General features: G+C 42.0%; 2 protein-coding genes across 2 annotated transcripts; both read right to left on the reverse strand.

Annotated features, from left to right (window-relative positions):
- Positions 1–5788: 5788 nt before the first annotated feature.
- Positions 5789–6975, reverse strand: LOC100690339 (olfactory receptor 142-like). The gene has a single exon (XM_005462722.2). It carries the CDS (start codon positions 6973–6975, stop codon positions 6064–6066), a length of 912 nt encoding a protein of 303 aa, XP_005462779.1. The 3' UTR covers positions 5789–6063.
- A 5115-nt stretch (positions 6976–12090) lies between these two features.
- On the reverse strand, positions 12091–13056 carry LOC100690074 (olfactory receptor 4D1-like). Its single transcript, XM_003457815.1, has one exon. The coding sequence runs from the start codon at positions 13054–13056 to the stop codon at positions 12091–12093; it is 966 nt and encodes a 321-aa protein (XP_003457863.1).
- Positions 13057–18705: the final 5649 nt, after the last annotated feature.

The following is an 18705-nucleotide window of genomic DNA, read 5'->3' on the forward strand; positions in this document are numbered from 1 at the left end:
TTATTCTGTTCAGTTAAAAACACTCATAATTGGAGAGAGACTCTAAAGAAAAAAATCCAAATGATTTTGTATGGAATTGCATTATTTGTGTTATTTATTTATTTTTGTTTCTCAAAGATTATTTTTTGACCTGGATACAAATGCGGTCCAACCAATGGGATTGTTTGTCCCGCCTTGTGTTTTCATGTTTGGTTGCGCTGCTAAGGCTGCTCAGACCACGCGCCATAGCTGTACCTGTGGGGAAAACGTGGTAGCTGTTTAAACAGCGAAGCTGTTGTCTGCTTGATTAGCGCCAGATTTGGATAGCCGAAGCTAGTTTTATGAATACGAAGTGCTTTGCACTGGTGAGTAACCGAACTGTTATAGCCGCTGATCAGCATCCTGAAATGTTAATGTTGTTCGCTTCAAAAACAAACGCTAATAGTGACGGTACTATGCAAGTAGCTAGTGGGTACTAGCTAAACTCACACTCCCGTTGCTAAGTGTTAGTTGAAAACTTATTAGCTGTTGTTAGGTTAAGGAAAAACAGTATGTCTATCCGTTGTATTGAAATATTTTATTGTTACTTTTATTCATCAGTGTTGTTACTTGACAGTGAGCAGAGTATATTGAGTTTGCTGCTTTTAATGAGCAGTGTGTATTGCTTTAATGATTGGTGATAGCTACATTGCCATGTAATGAAAACCCTTTTGAATTTGATCAGTTGTACAAGATTAGAAATAGGACTTGAATTTGAAATGGATTTTGTTCATGCTTTATACCTTAAACAGAAGTGTTGTTAGTTAAGTGTGAACAATGTTCATCTGAAGTAATTCTGACCTCACTCTTAGGTCAGGTTTTTTGAGTTGGAGAAAGGAGCCGAGACTCCCCGGAGAACTTTGGATTACAGACTTTGTGGAAATCCGCAGAAGAGGAATAATTTTCCATTGCAATGGATGGCGAGCCACAGCCCATTTGGAACTGAATCTTGAAGTCTGGTTGCCTGAACTGTGGTAGGACAAAACTGTGCAAACCATACACCGATCGTGGACTGAACTCACACCAATAACTCACCAGATCACCAAACAGGCCTGGGGTCCGTTCTTCGTACCTCGCTAAGTAAGTTAGCCGGATTTGATTGTTGACGATTTCGCGTGATCTTGGATCGTTCGGTTCTCCGAAGCTCATCTGGGACTTGCTGTCATAGCAACAGATCCGTAAGCGTAAACCTGCTCGGGAGCAGGTTTACTTTATGTAAACAGGATTAGATCGCGGCCACTCAGGTATGTCCGCTGCAGTTATATGAAAGCAACAGCGATATGTCGCCACTGTTTTACCATAAATAAATATTATCAATGTAACTAAAGATAATGCAGTATTTGATTCTGTTATTGATTTCATACAGATACATACAGGTCATTTCCGAAAAAAAGGGAAATGTACTATTAATCATTCTATTTCATGTATTTGATTATTTCAGATGTAATTCATATTTTAGAGTAGTAATAGTAAATTACTACGTGCAATCAAGATGAGAGACCACGGCTATAAAAGCGAAGGTGGATTTGGGAAGTCTGTCGCAGCCATGTCCTGTCCGTTTGTACGCAAGCAAGGAAGGTGCAAGATTGATAAGGAGAGTTTACAGAATTTAGCGTAGATTGCGGGATAGACAGGATCCTTTAGCTCAGCGCGACGGTGTGCTCATAGAGAGATATCGATTCTCCCGTGAGGGTATTATTTACTTATGTTACGGGTTCGAAATTGAGGATGAGAGTAAAACAATGATAGTCCAGAAAAGGTCAATCAAACAATTGATTTTTAATGAATGCACGCAGCGTGGAGAGGTGTAAACTGCCAAACAGTTGTACATCTCTGCCCAAAATACACTCTAGATTGCTTTTATAACATCAGGGTATTGTAACGCCCCTTCTTGCGTTTACAAGCACATAATTTGCATGTACAGAACATTCATGTATTTTAAGAATTAAATGCAACATAGAGGTTCCTCCTTGTGGCATACTCTTCCGAATATGGTGATGACCTAAGGCCTTTGAGGTCACCATGGACTGGACATCCTTACGTCACCTGTAACTAAGCAAACTCAAATACCACAAGAAGCTGAATACATTCAGGCCTTTGCTCAGCTACTATTTTACTGTAACCATGTACTCAGCCTATGAGTTATGATACATATATTTAACTCAATCATTTTAAAGTAGTTATAACTGCACCTGTAATAAACATGTTAATATTTGATTATGATAACCCCTATAATATAAATTATAACATAATGCCAGCAGCTTCAATAAACACTTTGATGAAATAATAATTACTGCAATGATAAGATGATGGTTATGTAAAATAATCCCTGTAATTCCACAATTAATACTCTCTCTCTCTCTCTCTCTCTCTCCATATATATATATATATATATATATATATATATATATATATATATATATATATATATATATATATACTTACTGTACTGTATATACTTACTCCCGACTTACTGTGCATGCTTCAGTCACCCCTTGCATGGGAACAGGTAAAAGTGATGGAGTGTTATGTCAAACTACACACAAAAAACCCCACAATGTCAATAAATGTCACAGTACAAAAAGGGGTGTGACGAGGGGGTGCAGGACCACCACCTGTCTTTATTTGCTCTGCCCTTTTCTTGGTTGCTGTTATAAACAAACAAACAGATTATTCCAGGGTCTCTTGTCATAGACTAAAAGCAATATAAGTGATAAATATTACCATTCTGTAGAATATTCTTATATTTCACTTTTACTTTTTCCCATGTTCTAGTGGGTCCTGTTGTGGCTCTAATGTGAAAGAGGATATGATGTAATATAATATAATGTGGTATAATATAATATCACATGATATAATGTAATATCATGGATCACTTACGAGTTTAATTTGTCAGCAACTTTCTGCCAGCCCTCTCTCCTTGCTTTTGCAGCCTTTGCAGTGTTCCCCTGCGTTTTAATTAAACTCTGAAACTCCTGAAATCCCTCAATCAAGAGTTCTTGCTCTGCTGCCGTAAAATACTGAGCGCGCTCCTTCGACATCTTCGCCGACCAATCACAGGGTTGCCGATCAATGTTTCTACTATCGATGCGTAGCCCCTTTTAAGCCACCCAGTGATCTCAGATTACTTCATCCAGCTATACTAATCGTCAACAACAGGTGTGTTCGGAGAACCGGATTAGCGAGCTCAAAGTTAGCGCGATGATTTGATCTTGGATGTGTCATTTGATCTTGGATGTAGTAAGCGAGGTACGAAGAACGGGCCCCTGATCTGGATCCTATTGACACTTTAAAAGACCCAGGTATAACATTCTTTTTTTTTATTTTGGGTATCTGTGCGCGCACACACAGTTTTGGGTATTATTGTAAATGCAATACACTGCACAAATTTCAAATACAGTTGAACCATTGCTTCATCATTTGTGGTTGTGTTTTCATTGTGGTTACCCATCCTCTAGGCTCCTGTCGTTCCTGGGGCCTGTTCTTCGTACCTCGCTTACTACATCCAAGATCAAATCATCGCGCTAACCTTGAGCTCGCTAATCCGGTTCTCCGAACACACCTGTTGTTGACGATTAGTATAGCTGGATGAAGTAATGCGAGATCACTGGGTGGCTTAAAAGGGGCTACGCATCGATAGTAGAAACATTGATCGGCAACCCTGTGATTGGTCGGCGAAGATGTCGAAGGCGCGCGCTCAGTATTTTACGGCAGCAGAGCAACCTCTTGATTGAGGGATATCAGGAGTTTCAGAGTTTAAGTAAAACGCAAGGGAACACTGCAAAGGCTGCAAAAGCAAGGAGAGAGGGCTGGCAGAAAGTTGCTGACAAATTAAACTCGTAAATAATTTATTATATCATATTCCATTATATCCTCTTTCACATTAGAGCCACAACAGGACCCACTAGAACATGGGGACAAGTAAAAGTGAAATATAAGAATATTCTACAGAATGGTAATATTTATCACTTATATTGCTTTTAGTCTATGACAAGAGACCCTGGAATAATCTGTTTGTTTGTTTATAACAGCAACCAAGAAAAGGGCAGAGCAAATAAAGACAGGTGGTGGTCCTGCACCCCCTCGTGTGTGTGTGTGTGTGTGTATATATATGTGTATGTATATATATATATATATATATATAAGGAGGAGGAAGGACAGGAAGGATCCCGTCTATCCCGCAATATACGCTGAATTCTGGAAACTCTCCTTATCAATCTTGCACCTTCCGCAATGGGTTGCTCGCGTATACGAACAGACAGGACATGGCTGCGACAGACTTCCCAAATCCACCTTCGCTTTTATAGTCGTGGTCTCTCATCTTGATTACACGAAGTAATTGACTATTACTACTCTAAAATATGGATTACATCTGAAATAATCAAATACATGAAATAGAATGATTACTAGTACATTTCCCCTTTTTTAGGAAATGACCTGTATGTATCTGTATGAAATCAATAAAAGCATCAAATGCTGCATTATCTTTAGTTACATTGATGATATTTATTTATGGTAAAACAGTGGCGACATATCGCTGTTGCTTTCGTATAACTGCAGCGGACATACCTGAGTGGCCGCGATCTAATCCTGTTTACATAAAGTAAACCTGCTCCCGAGCAGGTTTACGCTTACGGATCTGTTGCTATGACAGCAAGTCCCGGATGAGCTTCGGAGAACCGAACGATCCAAGATCACGCGAAATCGTCAACAATCAAATCCGGCTAACTTACTTAGCGAGGTACGAAGAACGGGCCCCTGAAGTCTTCTGATTTGCCCATTGTTTATATATTTTGTTACATACTGGTTACATGCTCCTCACATACAAGGTCTTAAATAATCAGGCCCCATCTTATCTTAATGACCTTGTAGTACCATATCACCCTATTAGAGCACTTCGCTCTCGCTCTGCAGGCCTACTTGTTGTTCCTAGAGTATTTAAAAGTAGAATGGGAGGCAGAGCCTTCAGTTTTCAGGCCCCTCTTCTGTGGAACCAGCTTCCAGTTTGGATTCAGGAGACAGACACTATCTCTACTTTTAAGATTAGGCTTCAAACTTTCCTTTTTGCTAAAGCATATAGTTAGGGCTGGACCAGGTGACCCTGAATCCTCCCTTAGTTATGCTGCAATAGACGTAAGCTGCCGGGGATTCCCATGATGCATTGAGTTTTTCCTTTCCAGTCACCTTTCTCACTCACTATGTGTTAACAGACCTCTCTGCATCGAATCATATCTGTTATTAATCTCTGTCTCTCTTCCACAGCATGTCTTTATCCTGTTTTCCTTCTCTCACCCCAACCGGTCGCAGCAGATGGCCCCGCCCCTCCCTGAGCCTGGTTCTGCCGGAGGTTTCTTCCTGTTAAAAGGGAGTTTTTCCTTCCCACTGTCGCCAAAGTGCTTGTTCATAGGGGGTCATATGATTGTTGGGTTTTTCTCTGTATGTATTATTGTAGGGTCTACCTTCAACAAAGTCCCAGTTCGTGGGAAGGACAAAAAAGAAGGAAGGCACATGTGATATTTTAGCAAAGTGTTTAATTAAGATATCCACAGCAAAATAATCTTTTTTCAAACCGTGTTTATTTCTGTTGTTCTGATTTATCTGTTTTTGTTTTACCATAATTCAGTGACAGTAACTAGATCAGAAAGGATTCCTCTCTGGCTTACGTTTTTACCTAATGCTTGTCTTTTTGTGAGATTTATGTCAGTTCACTTCATAAAAACAAATCTTTAACCATTAAGATAAAAAGAACTTTATTAACATGAAACTGATATGACAGTGGCGTGGTTATGTATTAAACTGAACATCTTAGACATATATAAAAAAATCACAGCTACACAGACGGCTTAAATTTTAGAGGAAGGAGACATGATCATATTGTTTTCAGATGCTGGGCATTTGTATACATGATCAGAAGTACAGAGTGATTCAAAACACAGTGGATGCACTTGTCGTGTGAAGTCTCCTCAGCGAGTTTTTCAAAATCCAAAAGAAAAGTTTAGGACTTCAAACTTGAATTTAAACATCCTACAGGTGTAAGAATCACAGCTACATTTTATAGCACAGCACATGTCTTATTTTAGACATTTGTGTCCCATACATGATCGGATTCAAAAGCGGTTGAATGATGAGGAAATACAGAGACAGAAAGATTCGCAGAGCACTGGGTACACTGGTCGTATCAAACCTGCTCTGGAGAATTTCAAATAAACACCCAAAAGAAAAGTTTAGGAGGGAGGCCAAGTGAGGCGCACAGGTACTGACGGCTTTACATCTCATCTCTCTGGACCCAGAAAAACACACTTTGAGTATTTTCATGTAGGAGTAGAAGATTGGAAGCAGAGGAACTAAAACAGTGATGACAGTACCAAAAAGCCCAAAAAGATTATTCAGGTTGGTGTCTGAACATGCCAGTTTTACAACCAGGTAGTTATGGCAATACAGCCCATTTATGATTTTCCCACACCACGTCAGACGGAGGGTTAAACACAACGTGATCGTGAATTTCACAAAAGAGTACAACCATATGACGACAATGAAGATAACTACTTTGTTATCTGTCATATGTGATTTGTAGTGCAGGGGATAACAGACAGCGAGATATCTGTCATAAGACATGACAGCTAAATTACAAAACTCTACGTGTCCATACGTGTAGAGACAAAAGATCTGCAGGAAGCACAGAGGAGCAGAAACAGTGTGAACATCAGAGAGGATCTGAAGCAGGAGGAACGGAAACAGCCCTGTACTACCATACAGCTCATTCACAAACAGGCTGCACAGAAACATGTACATAGGTTCATGTAAGCTTCTGTTCACACAGATAACCACAATCAGAGATGTGTTCACAAAAACTATACTAAAGTATAACAGCGCAATTAACACAAAGAACAAGTATTTCAAACTTCCTACATATATATATGTGCTGAGGATAAAGTAAGGCACAGTTGAGTTCACCATTGTTCTTGCTTTAAGTGACAAAGCAAATGTTTGAAAACTAGAAACAGGTTTGCTTCTCATGTCTCATCACACACTCAATCTTCTGACAAATGCTGCTTTGCTGGGTTTGAAATGTTCAGGTTAAAGTGAAACAGTGAGAGCAGAAATAATCCAACATTTACCCTCATGCCTGCCTCCAGTACTCTGAACTTGTTTCTGCACTGAGGCTTCAGTAACATCAGCTGCTTTATATTTCCCATAATAGTCCCCATGAGAGTATCATTAATGCATGTCAGGCCAAGCAATCAGTACAGCACAGAGTTTCCTGTAATAGATGTCTGTTACTATTCTGATGTTAAAATATGATGGTAAAGGTAAGGTAAACTAGAAAACTGTGATAATCCTGTGTGGAGTTTTAAAAGTACAGTGTTCGAACCAAAAGCTGAGTTTTGATATTTAAAGGATGAAATAAAAGGACAGTGTGTGCCCATTTGTTTCTACTTTGAATTTTTCTGCCAGAAAACACACTCATACAAATATATGATTGCTTCAAGGATTAAAAAAGCATCATTATTATAAGTATTACTATACAGTGTAAGAGGTGCGAACCATTAGAGAAAAAAGCTACAGCTACTTTTAGTACCATTGATATTCATTTAGACTCTTTTTCTCCAATTGATCTTTCTGAGTTAACTTCAATAATTACTTCCTCCAAACCATCAACGTGTCTTTTAGACCCCATTCCTACAAAACTGCTCAAAGAAGTCCTGCCATTAATTAATGCTTCGATCTTAAATATGATCAACCTATCTCTAATAATCAGCTATGTACCACAGGCCTTCAAGCTGGCTGTAGTTAAACCTTTACTTAAAAAGCATCTCTAGACCCAGCTGTCTTAGCTAATTATAGGCCAATCTCCAACCTTCCTTTCATATCAAACATCCTTGAAAGAGTAGTTGTCAAACAGCTAACAGATCATCTGCAGAGGAATGGCTTATTTGAAGAGTTTCAGTCAGGTTTCAGAGCTCATCACAGCACAGAAACAGCTTTAGTGAAGGTTACAAATGATCTTCTTATGGCCTCTGACAGTGGACTCATCTCTGTGCTTGTCCTGCTAGACCTCAGTGCTGCGTTCGATACTGTCGATCATAATATCCTATTAGAGCGATTAGAACATGCTGTAGGTATTACAGGTACTGCACTGCAGTGGTTTGTATCATATCTATCTAATAGACTCCAATTTGTTCAAGTAAATGGAGAGTCCTCTTCACACACTAAGGTCAATTATGGAGTTCCACAGGGTTCAGTGCTAGGACCAATTCTGTTTACATTATACATGCTTCCCTTAGGCAGCATCATTAGAAGACATAGCATACATTTTCACTGCTATGCTGATGACACGCAGCTCTATCTGTCCATGAAGCCAGGTAACACACACCAATTAGTTAAACTGCAGGAATGTCTTAAAGACATAAAGACCTGGATGGCCGCTAACTTTCTGCTTCTTAATTCAGATCAAACTGAGGTTATTGTACTCGGCCCTGAAAATCTTAGAAATATGGTATCTAAGCAGATTCTTACTCTGGATGGCATTACCTTGGCCTCCAGTAATGCTGTGAGGAACCTTGGAGTCATTTTTGACCAGGACATGTCCTTCAACGCACATATTAAACAAATATGTAAGACTGCTTTCTTCCATTTGTGCAACATCTCTAAAATTAGAAATATCCTGTCTCAGAGTGACGCTGAAAAACTAGTTCATGCATTCATTACTTCCAGGCTGGACTACTGTAATTCTTTATTATCAGGATGTCCTATAAACTCGCTGAAAAGCCTTCAGTTAATCCAAAATGCTGCAGCTTTCTATCTGTCTATCTATCTATCTGCTTTAGGCTACGTGTTTGAGAATTATACCACGGAGTCAGGTACTTATGATTTGAGGCCTTAGTTTTCACAGGAGCTACAGTATCCAGAGTCGTACGTAGTGAGGAGGTAAAATTATTAACAAGATGATCGACCTCTGTTGGAGTAGCGTTCAGATAGCTGCTCTGCTCTATGTTGGTACAGGGCATTGAAGATGATAACAGTGGGTGGATTATATTCTTAAACTTAGTTACAGCACTTTCAGAAAGACATCTACTGTGATAAAGTCTACTCTCCACTGCTGTGTAATCAATTATTGTAAATGTAAATATTATCAGGAAATGATCAGACAGCAGAGGGTTTTCAGGAAACACTGTTAAATGTTCAGTTTCTATGCCATATGTTAAAACAAGATCTAGAGTGTGATTAAAGTGGTGGGTGGGTTCTTTTCCATTCTGAGAGAAGCCAATTGAGTCTAATAACAGATTAAATGCCATGTTGAGGCTGTCATTTTTAGCATCTACATGGATGTTAAAATCACCCACAATAATTATTTTATCTGAGCTGAGCACTAAATCAGATAAAAAGTCTGAGAAATCAGAGAGAAACTCTGTGTAAGGCCCAGGTGGACGATAGATGATAACAAGTAAGACTGGTTTCTGAGTTTTACAGCTGGGGTGGACGAGGCTAAGCATCAGCCTTTCAAATGAATTAAAAGTCTGTCTTGGTCTTTGGTTAATTAATAGGCTGGTGTGAAAAATTGCTGCCACACCGCCCCCTCGGCCTGTGCTTCGAGGTTTCTGGTAGTTAGAATGACTCGGGGGTGTTGATTCATTTAAACTAACATACTCATCCTGCTGCAACTAGGTTTCTGTAAGGCAGAGTAAATCGATTTGTTGATCAATTATTAAGTCATGTACTAACAGAGACTTGGAGGAGAGAGACCTAATATTTAATAATCCACATTTCACTGTTTTACTCTTTGGTTCAGATGTGGATACTGTATTGTTCTTTCTTTGTGATTTTTTATGTTTAAGTTGTTTATTGCTGGTTTATAGTTTGTTTTTTGTCTGTTTGGGAGCTGACACAGTCTCTATGGAGATGGGTTTTGGGGGGGGTAGCAGGAGGAGAGAAGCTGCAGAGAGGCGTGTAAGACTGCAACTCTGCTTCCTGGTCCCAACTCTGGATAGTCATATTTTGGGGGGTTTAATAAATTGGTCCATATTTCTAGAAATGAGAGCTGCTCCATCCAAAGTGGGATGGATGCCGTCTCTCCTAACAAGACCAGGTTTCCTCCAGAAGGTTTGCCAATTATCTATGAAGCCCACATCGTTTCTGGGACACCACTCAGACAGCCAGCAATTTAAGGAGAACATGCGGCTAAACATGTCACTCCTGGTCTGATTGGGGAGGGGACCAGAGAAAACTACAGAGTCCGACATTGTTTTGGCAAAGTTACACACCGATTCAATATTGATTTTAGTGACCTCCGATTGGCGTAACCGGGTGTCATTACTGCCAACTTGAATTATGATTTTACTGAATTTACGTTTACCCTTAGCCAGCAGTTTTAAATTTCCTTCAATGTCGCCTGCTCTGGCCCCTGGAAGACAATTGACTATGGTTGCCGGTGTCTCTAGCTTCACATGTCTGAGAACAGAATCACCAAATACCAGAGTTTGACCCCCGGCGGGTGTGTCACCAAGTGGGGGAAAACGGTTAGACACATGAACAGGTTGGTGGTGTACCTGGGGCTTCTGTTTAAGACTATAGCTGTGTCCCAAAACGTCGGCTGCATCCTTCGGAGGACCCGGCCTTCGCAGTCTACGTGGGCCGGGTCCTTCGAAGACCGAGAAGGCCGGAAGTGCGAGGCTGTGAAATGGGACGGTCTAGCCTTCAGATCTGCGTCACCGCTGTCTCGTGGAGTTTAATAAACTCGGCCGTCTGCTCCTTGCTATCTAAATTATAACAGGACACTGTCGTAAACTCTCGACCGTCTCACACGTCTGTTTAATCAGTTTTCTGTTTGACGTTTATTCAGCTGTGTGAAAATCCCGGAGGAACCCACCCGATGGATTAATAAAGTTTTATTTATTCTAATAATCTAATAACTTTGATCTCAGCCAAACCGATTTACTCCGGAACAAATAAAACACCGAAAAAAGGCAAACAATTACATTTTTAAGTTATCCGAGTGACTAATGTTTAACCTGAGTAGCGAAAGAGCGGGGGTCTGAAAACGATGAAGCCGGGAGTCCCCCCCCGGTCTGCTATCGAGCGGGTGGGTAACAGACGTCTCCGAAAACGTCGGCGCACTTTTGCTATAAATTAGGTAGTGAGTACACAGAAAGGGTGCTTCGGATGACGCACGTGAAGATTATACTATGAAAAAGAATGTATCTAAAAGTGTTTAATTAAATTGCTAAGCAGATAAGCTACTCAAAAACACCACTGTGTTTGAGCAGGAACAGGAAGTGATACTCTACCGCAGAGCGAGCGAACACCAAGTGACAGCGCCACCAAGAGTCAATATGTATTTTAAATACACAAACGCTAGTACATGTATTCTGTTACTCCCCAACACTGGTAACAGTGCAGTGTGAAGAAGAGCATCACTTAATTCAAATCAGTTTTATTTATATAGTGCCAAATCGCAACAACAGTCGCCTCAGGGCGCTTTATATTGTAAGGTAAAAAAAACATACAATAATAATTTGCATTTAACTCGATCAACACTTATGAGAGTGAAGTCTGATAACAGCAAACTTTTACCCTTCAACACTCGAACGTCGTGCTGAGAAGGTTTTCTAGAAAAAAGGACTTTTAAAACAAAGACAAACACTGTTTGCTTCATTTTGTGTCGGATCTGATGGGATGTGACATGATGTAAGAATTTCCTTCAGGATAAATAAAATTCTATTAAAATGAATGATTTTTTTATAACTCCTGTAAAGAAGTTGACCCCTCCCTGCCATGTTTCCAGGGGAATCTGAGATGATCTGAAGTCACGTAGAGTAACCAAACTAACTTGTTGATCCCTATTATACTATATAATCTGTGTGTGTGTGTGTGTGTGTGTGTGTGTGTGTGTGTTTATTGCCTGAAAGATACATTATATTACAGCATATATTTCTGTGGCACACAGGTCCTCTCTGGTCTCGGCAGGTGTTTTTCTTCTGTTTTGGTTAAATACAAATCAGCTAAACATTAATTCATCTCCACAGGAAGACACTTTCTCATAATTTAACAAACACATTTCAAGGTCAGCTGCTGTCAATCACTCTGTGAAACCTTACTACACCTACATGAAACTTTAGAGGACAGCACATGTTCATAAACGCCTCTGATCTTTGACATCTGTGTTCCATACAAGATCGGATTCATGAGCGGCTGCATCATGAGAAAATACAGAGACAGGAAGATTCTCAGAGCGCCGGGTAAACCCGTCGTATCGAACCTGCTCTGAAATATTTCAAAGCAACAACCAAAAGAAAAATTCAAGAGAGACACCAGCTGAGGCGTGCAGGTGGTGAGGCTTTTTTGTCTCATCTGTTTGGATCCATAAAAACACACTTTGAGGATTTTCATGTAAGAGAACAAGATGATAAGTGTGGGGACTATGATGGTGATAATAATGTCAAAAATCCCATAAACATTATTCACCTTTGTGCCAGAACAAGCCAGCCTAACCACCAGGTAATTCTGACAATACAAACTGTTTAAGAAGTTTCCACACAGCCTGAGACGCAGGTTTAAGGATAAAGCAATAAGAAATTTTACTAAAGAGTACGCCCACGTCACCATAATCAGAACAGCTGTACTGTTAGATGTCATTCGGGTGTTATACTGTAGAGGACAACAAATAGCGAGGTATCTGTCATAAGACATGATGGCTAAGTTTGAAACTTCAACACTTCCATAAGTGTGAATGCAGAAGATCTGCAGGAAGCACAGAGGAGCAGAAACAGTGTGAACATCAGAGAGGATCTGAAGCAGGAGGAACGGAAACAGCCCTGTACTACCATACAGCTCATTCACAAACAGGCTGCACAGAAACATGTACATAGGTTCATGTAAGCTTCTGTTCACACAGATAACCACAATCAGAAACGTGTTGGCAGCAATGATCAGGATGTATAATATTAGAGTTAATAATAAATAGAAGAATTTTAAACTTCCAACATTCATAAAAGCTCCAAGAATGAAATAAGACAGAGGAGGCGTAGTTACATTTAACATAGTTCACAAAGTACAAATGTCCCAAATATGTCATGTGCACAGTTGTTGTGTCTGATCTGACAAACACTGCAGCTCACCTGTTCACCTGTGACGACATAGTCACCTCTGCAGCCTTTTTATACCTTCTCAGCACAAATCCGCCTTCGTCGTTCCATGTGACGGACTAATGAGTTTAGTGATTGACAGGAAGGTTTGGATTTGTTTTGTTTTGCGTCTGTTGATGATCAGCACGTCTGTGTGGTTCAGTGTAACAGCCTGTCTCCTGAGCACTTACTCACTTTCAGAGTGAGCTAGCTCGTTGCTTTAATAGCACAGGGTGAGCAGGTGACCAGAAGCCTCGAGGGCCCGGGTTTGACTCTACCGGAGGCCCTTTGTTCAGCTTCAGAGGACTATCTCACAGTCACGCAGCAGTCCTCCTTTGAAACCTGGTTAGTTGCTGCCTCGCTGCATCTCGACTGGGCGGCTTGGAGTTGACCTGTCAGTAAGCAGTCATGTGTCTCACACTGAACCTGCTCAGACCTTTAGATGCTGGCCTCGGCTCAGACTGCGCCACTAATATTGCAAACATGCATCTGCGGCAACACGTCACGGACACACTGATGAATATGGGCCCACTTCAACAACAGCCCAGGCTCAGCATGAGTCGAAATTTCTGCACTTTTCGATTATCAACATGAAAGTTTTTTTGTTTTAAATAAGATATCACAGGCAAATCCAGCCTATTTCACACCGACCACTTCCTGCTCAGCAGAACATCACAGTTCAGAGGTTCCGATGAAAAAAAATCACTTTTATTATGCTGTGGGTGTCATACTGTGGACAATGGATGACTCATTCTGATCCAGTCTGCTACATCTAAATCTGAGTGTTTCAAGCAGGTGAATAATGAGTAGTAGGTTAGCTGAGCCCAAACCCTAACCTCAGATGGGTCACCTATGACCTGGTAAATGGATTTCATCCCGATACCCAGTGACAGTCAGGGTGTCGCTGCCTGTAGAGGTCTGTGCAGCCCTCTGGATATGCCTCCCCAGACCATCACTGACCCCCCACAAACGATGTTACAACGTTCTCCACAGCTTCTCCAGACCCCTTCACATCTGTCACATGTGCTCAGAGTGAACCTGCTCTCGTCTGTGGATGTCTCAGGCACCATTGGTGGACCTGCCAATTCTGGTATTCTATGGCAAATGCCTGTCGGGCTCCACGGTGCCAGGCAGTGAGCACAGGGTCCACTAGAGGACGTCGGGGCATCAGACCACCCTCGTTAGTCTGTTTCTGATTGTTTGGTCAGAGACATTCACACCAGTGTCCTGCTGGAGGTCATTTTGTAGCTCTGGGAACGCTCCTCCTGTTCCTCCATACACAGAGGAGCATTTACCGGTCATGGGTTAAGGGCCTTCTATGGCCCTGTCCAGCTCTAACTGCTCAACTACTGAAAACTCCTGCACGCTCCTGAGACTGTGCTGGAAGACACAGCAAACCTTCTAGCAATGGTACGTATACATCATCCTGGAGGAGTTGGGCTACCTGTGCAGGGTCCAGGTATGGCCTGAAGCTTATTAACACCCCCCTCTGATCCTTACCTGACCAGTTTAGCAGACTCGATGCTGTAGTCTGATTAAAGTGCTCCTTTAATTTTTTAGCAGTGTGTTTTGGTACCACCGTTTGGCCTGACTTTGATCAAAGTGGGTCATTTGATTGTATTATTGAGGAAGTGCTTACAATATGAAGCACTTGAGAAAAGGTCGGTCATCCCGAGCCAGCCGACAGTCATGCTCACAGTCTTCATGGTGGCGCTTCTGAAAACATGTCAGGTGGTAACAGGACTGATGGACGCCCGAGTTTGGTGCACGTGAACACTCCCTGCTTTTAACCAAGAATAAACTCAGAAGCTTTCAATCAGATTGTTCCGCTGAGCTAAAATTAAACTTAAACTAATCATTAAAAATAGTTTTAGATTCATGAATCTGGACATTCACCAGTACAGCACATCTTTATCTACCTGAGGTGTCTGACTGTGTGTCACATATTGTATTTTTTGTATTTCCTAATGTATTATAATCTTAAAATGTGACAGAGACCACCTGCTACATGTTAGCTCACTATAGAAAGTGATATGAGTATAGATTACTTTTTTTTTTTTAAATAGAACAAAAATAGAAAGTAGTCTTTATAGTTTTTTATGTTTATATGTTGTAGAATGCAGTGGATGGTAACGGTACAGAGAGGAAGAAGGTAAGGACCAAACCTTTCTTGTGGAACGTTTTTCATGGACTGTTCATGCGATCCACTTTGATTTTCAGAATTCGCTCAAAGTTTTACAAAAGTTCTTCAGATTGAACATCAGAGTTAAAGTTCATATTAGTTTATTGAAGAAAGCAACTAAAATCCGTCCTGGGGGGGGTCATTACAGAGCGGTCTGAGGGGATGTCGTTATCATCCCGAGTCCTCAGCGGACCACTGAGGCCAGAGCTCAGGTCCGCTCACTTTGATTGGTCGGCTCGGGACCTCTCTGGTCTCTTTGGTCTCTCAGGTTTCCAGCTCTGATTTGCTTCAGAGGGAATTAGAGGAAACTATAGCTAATGTGAAGATGCCTCAGGGACAAACATGATGACACACTGAAATGACCTTTGACCTCAGGGACTTCATTAATGAGCCACAGTGATAGAGAAACAGTTCAGTCTCTGAAGGGTTTACATTAATTACAAGTTTCTCAGGTTCCTGATTTTCCAGTGAATCCAACAGTACAGTTTGAATTAGAACTTTATCAGTAATTAACATTCGTCTAACACCTGCTGAAGTCACGCACCCTCACATCTAAAAACAATCGTACAGTTTCAGAGTTTTCCAGTTAGTCTCGGTGCCGGAGGGAAATCGGACTGATCTGGAAACTAGCTTTTCCAGATCAGTCCCTCTGATAGAAAATGGATTTGGACTTTCACTCCTTCAGGAATCCAAATACAGCATAAACTAAACCAACCACAAATTTTCTTTTGTGGGAAGGTTAAACAATCACCTATTAAATGAAGTACAAAGTTCAAAGTCCAGCATCTTCCACCAACCCTGAGTTTTCAGTTCCAGTAAAGCTGATCAGAGTTACCGTGGTAGCTTCACCCTGAGGGTCACCATGGTCTCAGGATGGGGAATATGGAGGAACATGAATGGTCCACTTTAAACCACTGTAGTTCACTTTAAAATGTTCACATCGATGGCATTATTGGACGGATTTGTGACATGTATTTTTTCAAAACTAGCTCAATATTTCTGCATTTTTACATGCAAATAAAAAGATCTGACCAATCAGAACACTGCATTTGGTCCAAGTCTGTTTAAAGGTCAAAATATGCACATGTACTGAATATCCCGTGAGATGGAAACAGTGAAATACTCTTGTTTTCCTCAGAAATATGCAAACGTATATGTATGTTACAGGAGAATTTGCCTGTAAAAACTTTTTTTTGGCCACACCAATTTTTGATAAATCAGTTTTTACTGACCCTGTGAGTGTTAACCCTGAGTCTGCCCATTCAAAGATAAAACTATCTTTGCCTGCTCCTTCATCTACCTTTGTTACTGCTCCCAGGGCAGCTCGGGCCCGGCTTTTCTCTGCACCCGTTTCAGTTCCTCGGGTGGGGAAAGGTGAGGTTCAGCTGGTCCCTACTCCGGTTCCCAGGCCGGCTGAGGCTCTGTTGGTCCCTGCACCCGTATCAGCTCCTTGGGTGGGGGACGGCAGCTGCCCCGCCGTTGCCGTTGCCTGTTCCAGCCCAGGGCAGCCATGACTCAGCTGCGTCCTGCACCCGTTCCTAGTCCTTGGCTGGGAGTGGTTCGTGTCCAGCGGGTGCCAGCACCTGTTCCTGTCTCTGCTGGAAGCTCAGGCAAGTCAGTCCAGCCATCTTCCTTGTGTTTCAAAGGCTCAGGAAGGTTAGCTCAGCCACCATCCCAATCCCCACCACTCCCATCACCACAACACCCACTAAAACATGTATTACGGTCCTTTGCTCAGTCATTAGCCCAGTTCTTAGCTCAGGCATCAGCTTTCCCACCAGTTCATACTCCTGCTCAGCTCCCCGTAGCTCAGTTAGAGCTATGGGGAGCTGAGCAGTCAGTTCTAGAGACACACTCTGGACCCAGTGTTTTGAGTTTCTTGTGCCTCAGTGTTTTTGTATTATAAATTTATGTTCTAAGTTTTCTTTGTTGCCCTAGTCTATTCAGAACCTAGTGTCCTAGTTTGAGTTTCTTGTATTCTGTTTGGTTCCCTGTGTATTTAATAGGGTTCCCTCATGTAGTTGAACTGTGTGTCTCCCTTTGTGTAACTGTGTTTATATTGTGATGTTAGTTCTGGTGCCTTGTGTTCCGTGTTTTCCTCACCCCATCATGTGCTGCTCCTTATTCTCTCTCTCCCTCCAGGTTGCCTCTGTGTAAGTCCTGTGTTGCTTGGAGGTTCGTGTCTGGTGTCAGCATTTTCAATTTCCATGTCTTTCCCGTCCTGTCACTTGTAATTATCCTCAGCTGTGTTCCCCCGTGTGCTTCCACTTTCCTTGTTACCTTCTGGGTATTTATGTCCGAGTCTCCCTCTGTTCCATGTCGCGTCGTCCCTCATGCTGTGTGTTTCCCAGTGTCTCTTCGTGTGCATTAGTTTTATTAGAGTTTCCCTGTTTAGTTTAGTTTTGTATGCTTTTTCCGCTGCCAGCCAATAAAGCTGTGGCTTTTTGAGTTTATTCCAATCCCTGCCTGCACACAGCCATAACATGACACAGACAGAAAGGGCAGCACTTAATGCTCAGGAATTCCAGATGTGGCGAGCAGTCACTGGGGAGAGCAGAAATGCTCCTGGCATCACACCGGAATCCGACGGAGTTACGACCTGGTCCGGCTCGGTGGGGGTCAGCCATGTCTCTGTGAATCACAGAATGTTGCAGTCCCTCATGTCACGTTGGAAGGTGACTCTTGCTCTTAGGTCATCGAGCTTGTTCTCCAGCGATTGTACGTTGGCCAGTAGGATGCTGGTAAAAAAGTGTCAAAGATTACATGATCAACCTTGTCACCAATGTTTAGAAGTGATCTGCTGTCGTAGACTATAAAACTAGAGGATTTGGGGATGTAAAACAGAGCAAAAAATAAGTAATCAGCGGAGCGGTCAGGAAGGTGTCTGGACGTGGCCGCGCCATCTTATCCAAATGCCCCTCCCTGATCGTGGTTATGGTGAACAGAAGCCCCTGCCTGATCGTGATCATGTTTGATGGATGCCCCGCCCTGATCATGGTCGTGGTGGATGGATGCCCCGCCCTGATCGTGGTCATGGTGAATGGAAGCCCCTCCCTGATCGTGGTCATGGTGAATGGAAGCCCCTCCCTGATCGTGGTCATGGTTGATGGATGTGTCTACCTGATCGTGGTCATGGTGGATGGATGCCCCTCCCTGATCGTGGTCATGGTTGATGGATGTGTCTACCTGATCGTGGTCATGGTGGATGGATGCCCCTCCCTGATCGTGGTCATGGTTGATGGATGTGTCTACCTGATTGTGGTCATGGTAGATGGATGCCCCTCCCTGATCGTGGTCATGGTGAATGGAAGCCCCTCCCTGATCGTGGCCATGATGGATGGATGCTTCTACCGGATCATGGTCATGGTTAGGATGTGTCTGAGT

Source organism: Oreochromis niloticus, linkage group LG14 (assembly GCF_001858045.2).
Source record: "Oreochromis niloticus isolate F11D_XX linkage group LG14, O_niloticus_UMD_NMBU, whole genome shotgun sequence".
Lineage (NCBI taxonomy): Eukaryota > Metazoa > Chordata > Actinopteri > Cichliformes > Cichlidae > Oreochromis > Oreochromis niloticus.

What these genes read in the sequence shown, in the direction of transcription:
- LOC100690074 (XM_003457815.1), bottom strand. Translation starts at nt 13,056, where the DNA reads ATGTTAAATGTAACTACGCCTCCTCTGTCTTATTTCATTCTTGGAGCT.
- LOC100690339 (XM_005462722.2), bottom strand. Translation starts at nt 6,975, where the DNA reads ATGGTGAACTCAACTGTGCCTTACTTTATCCTCAGCACATATATATAT.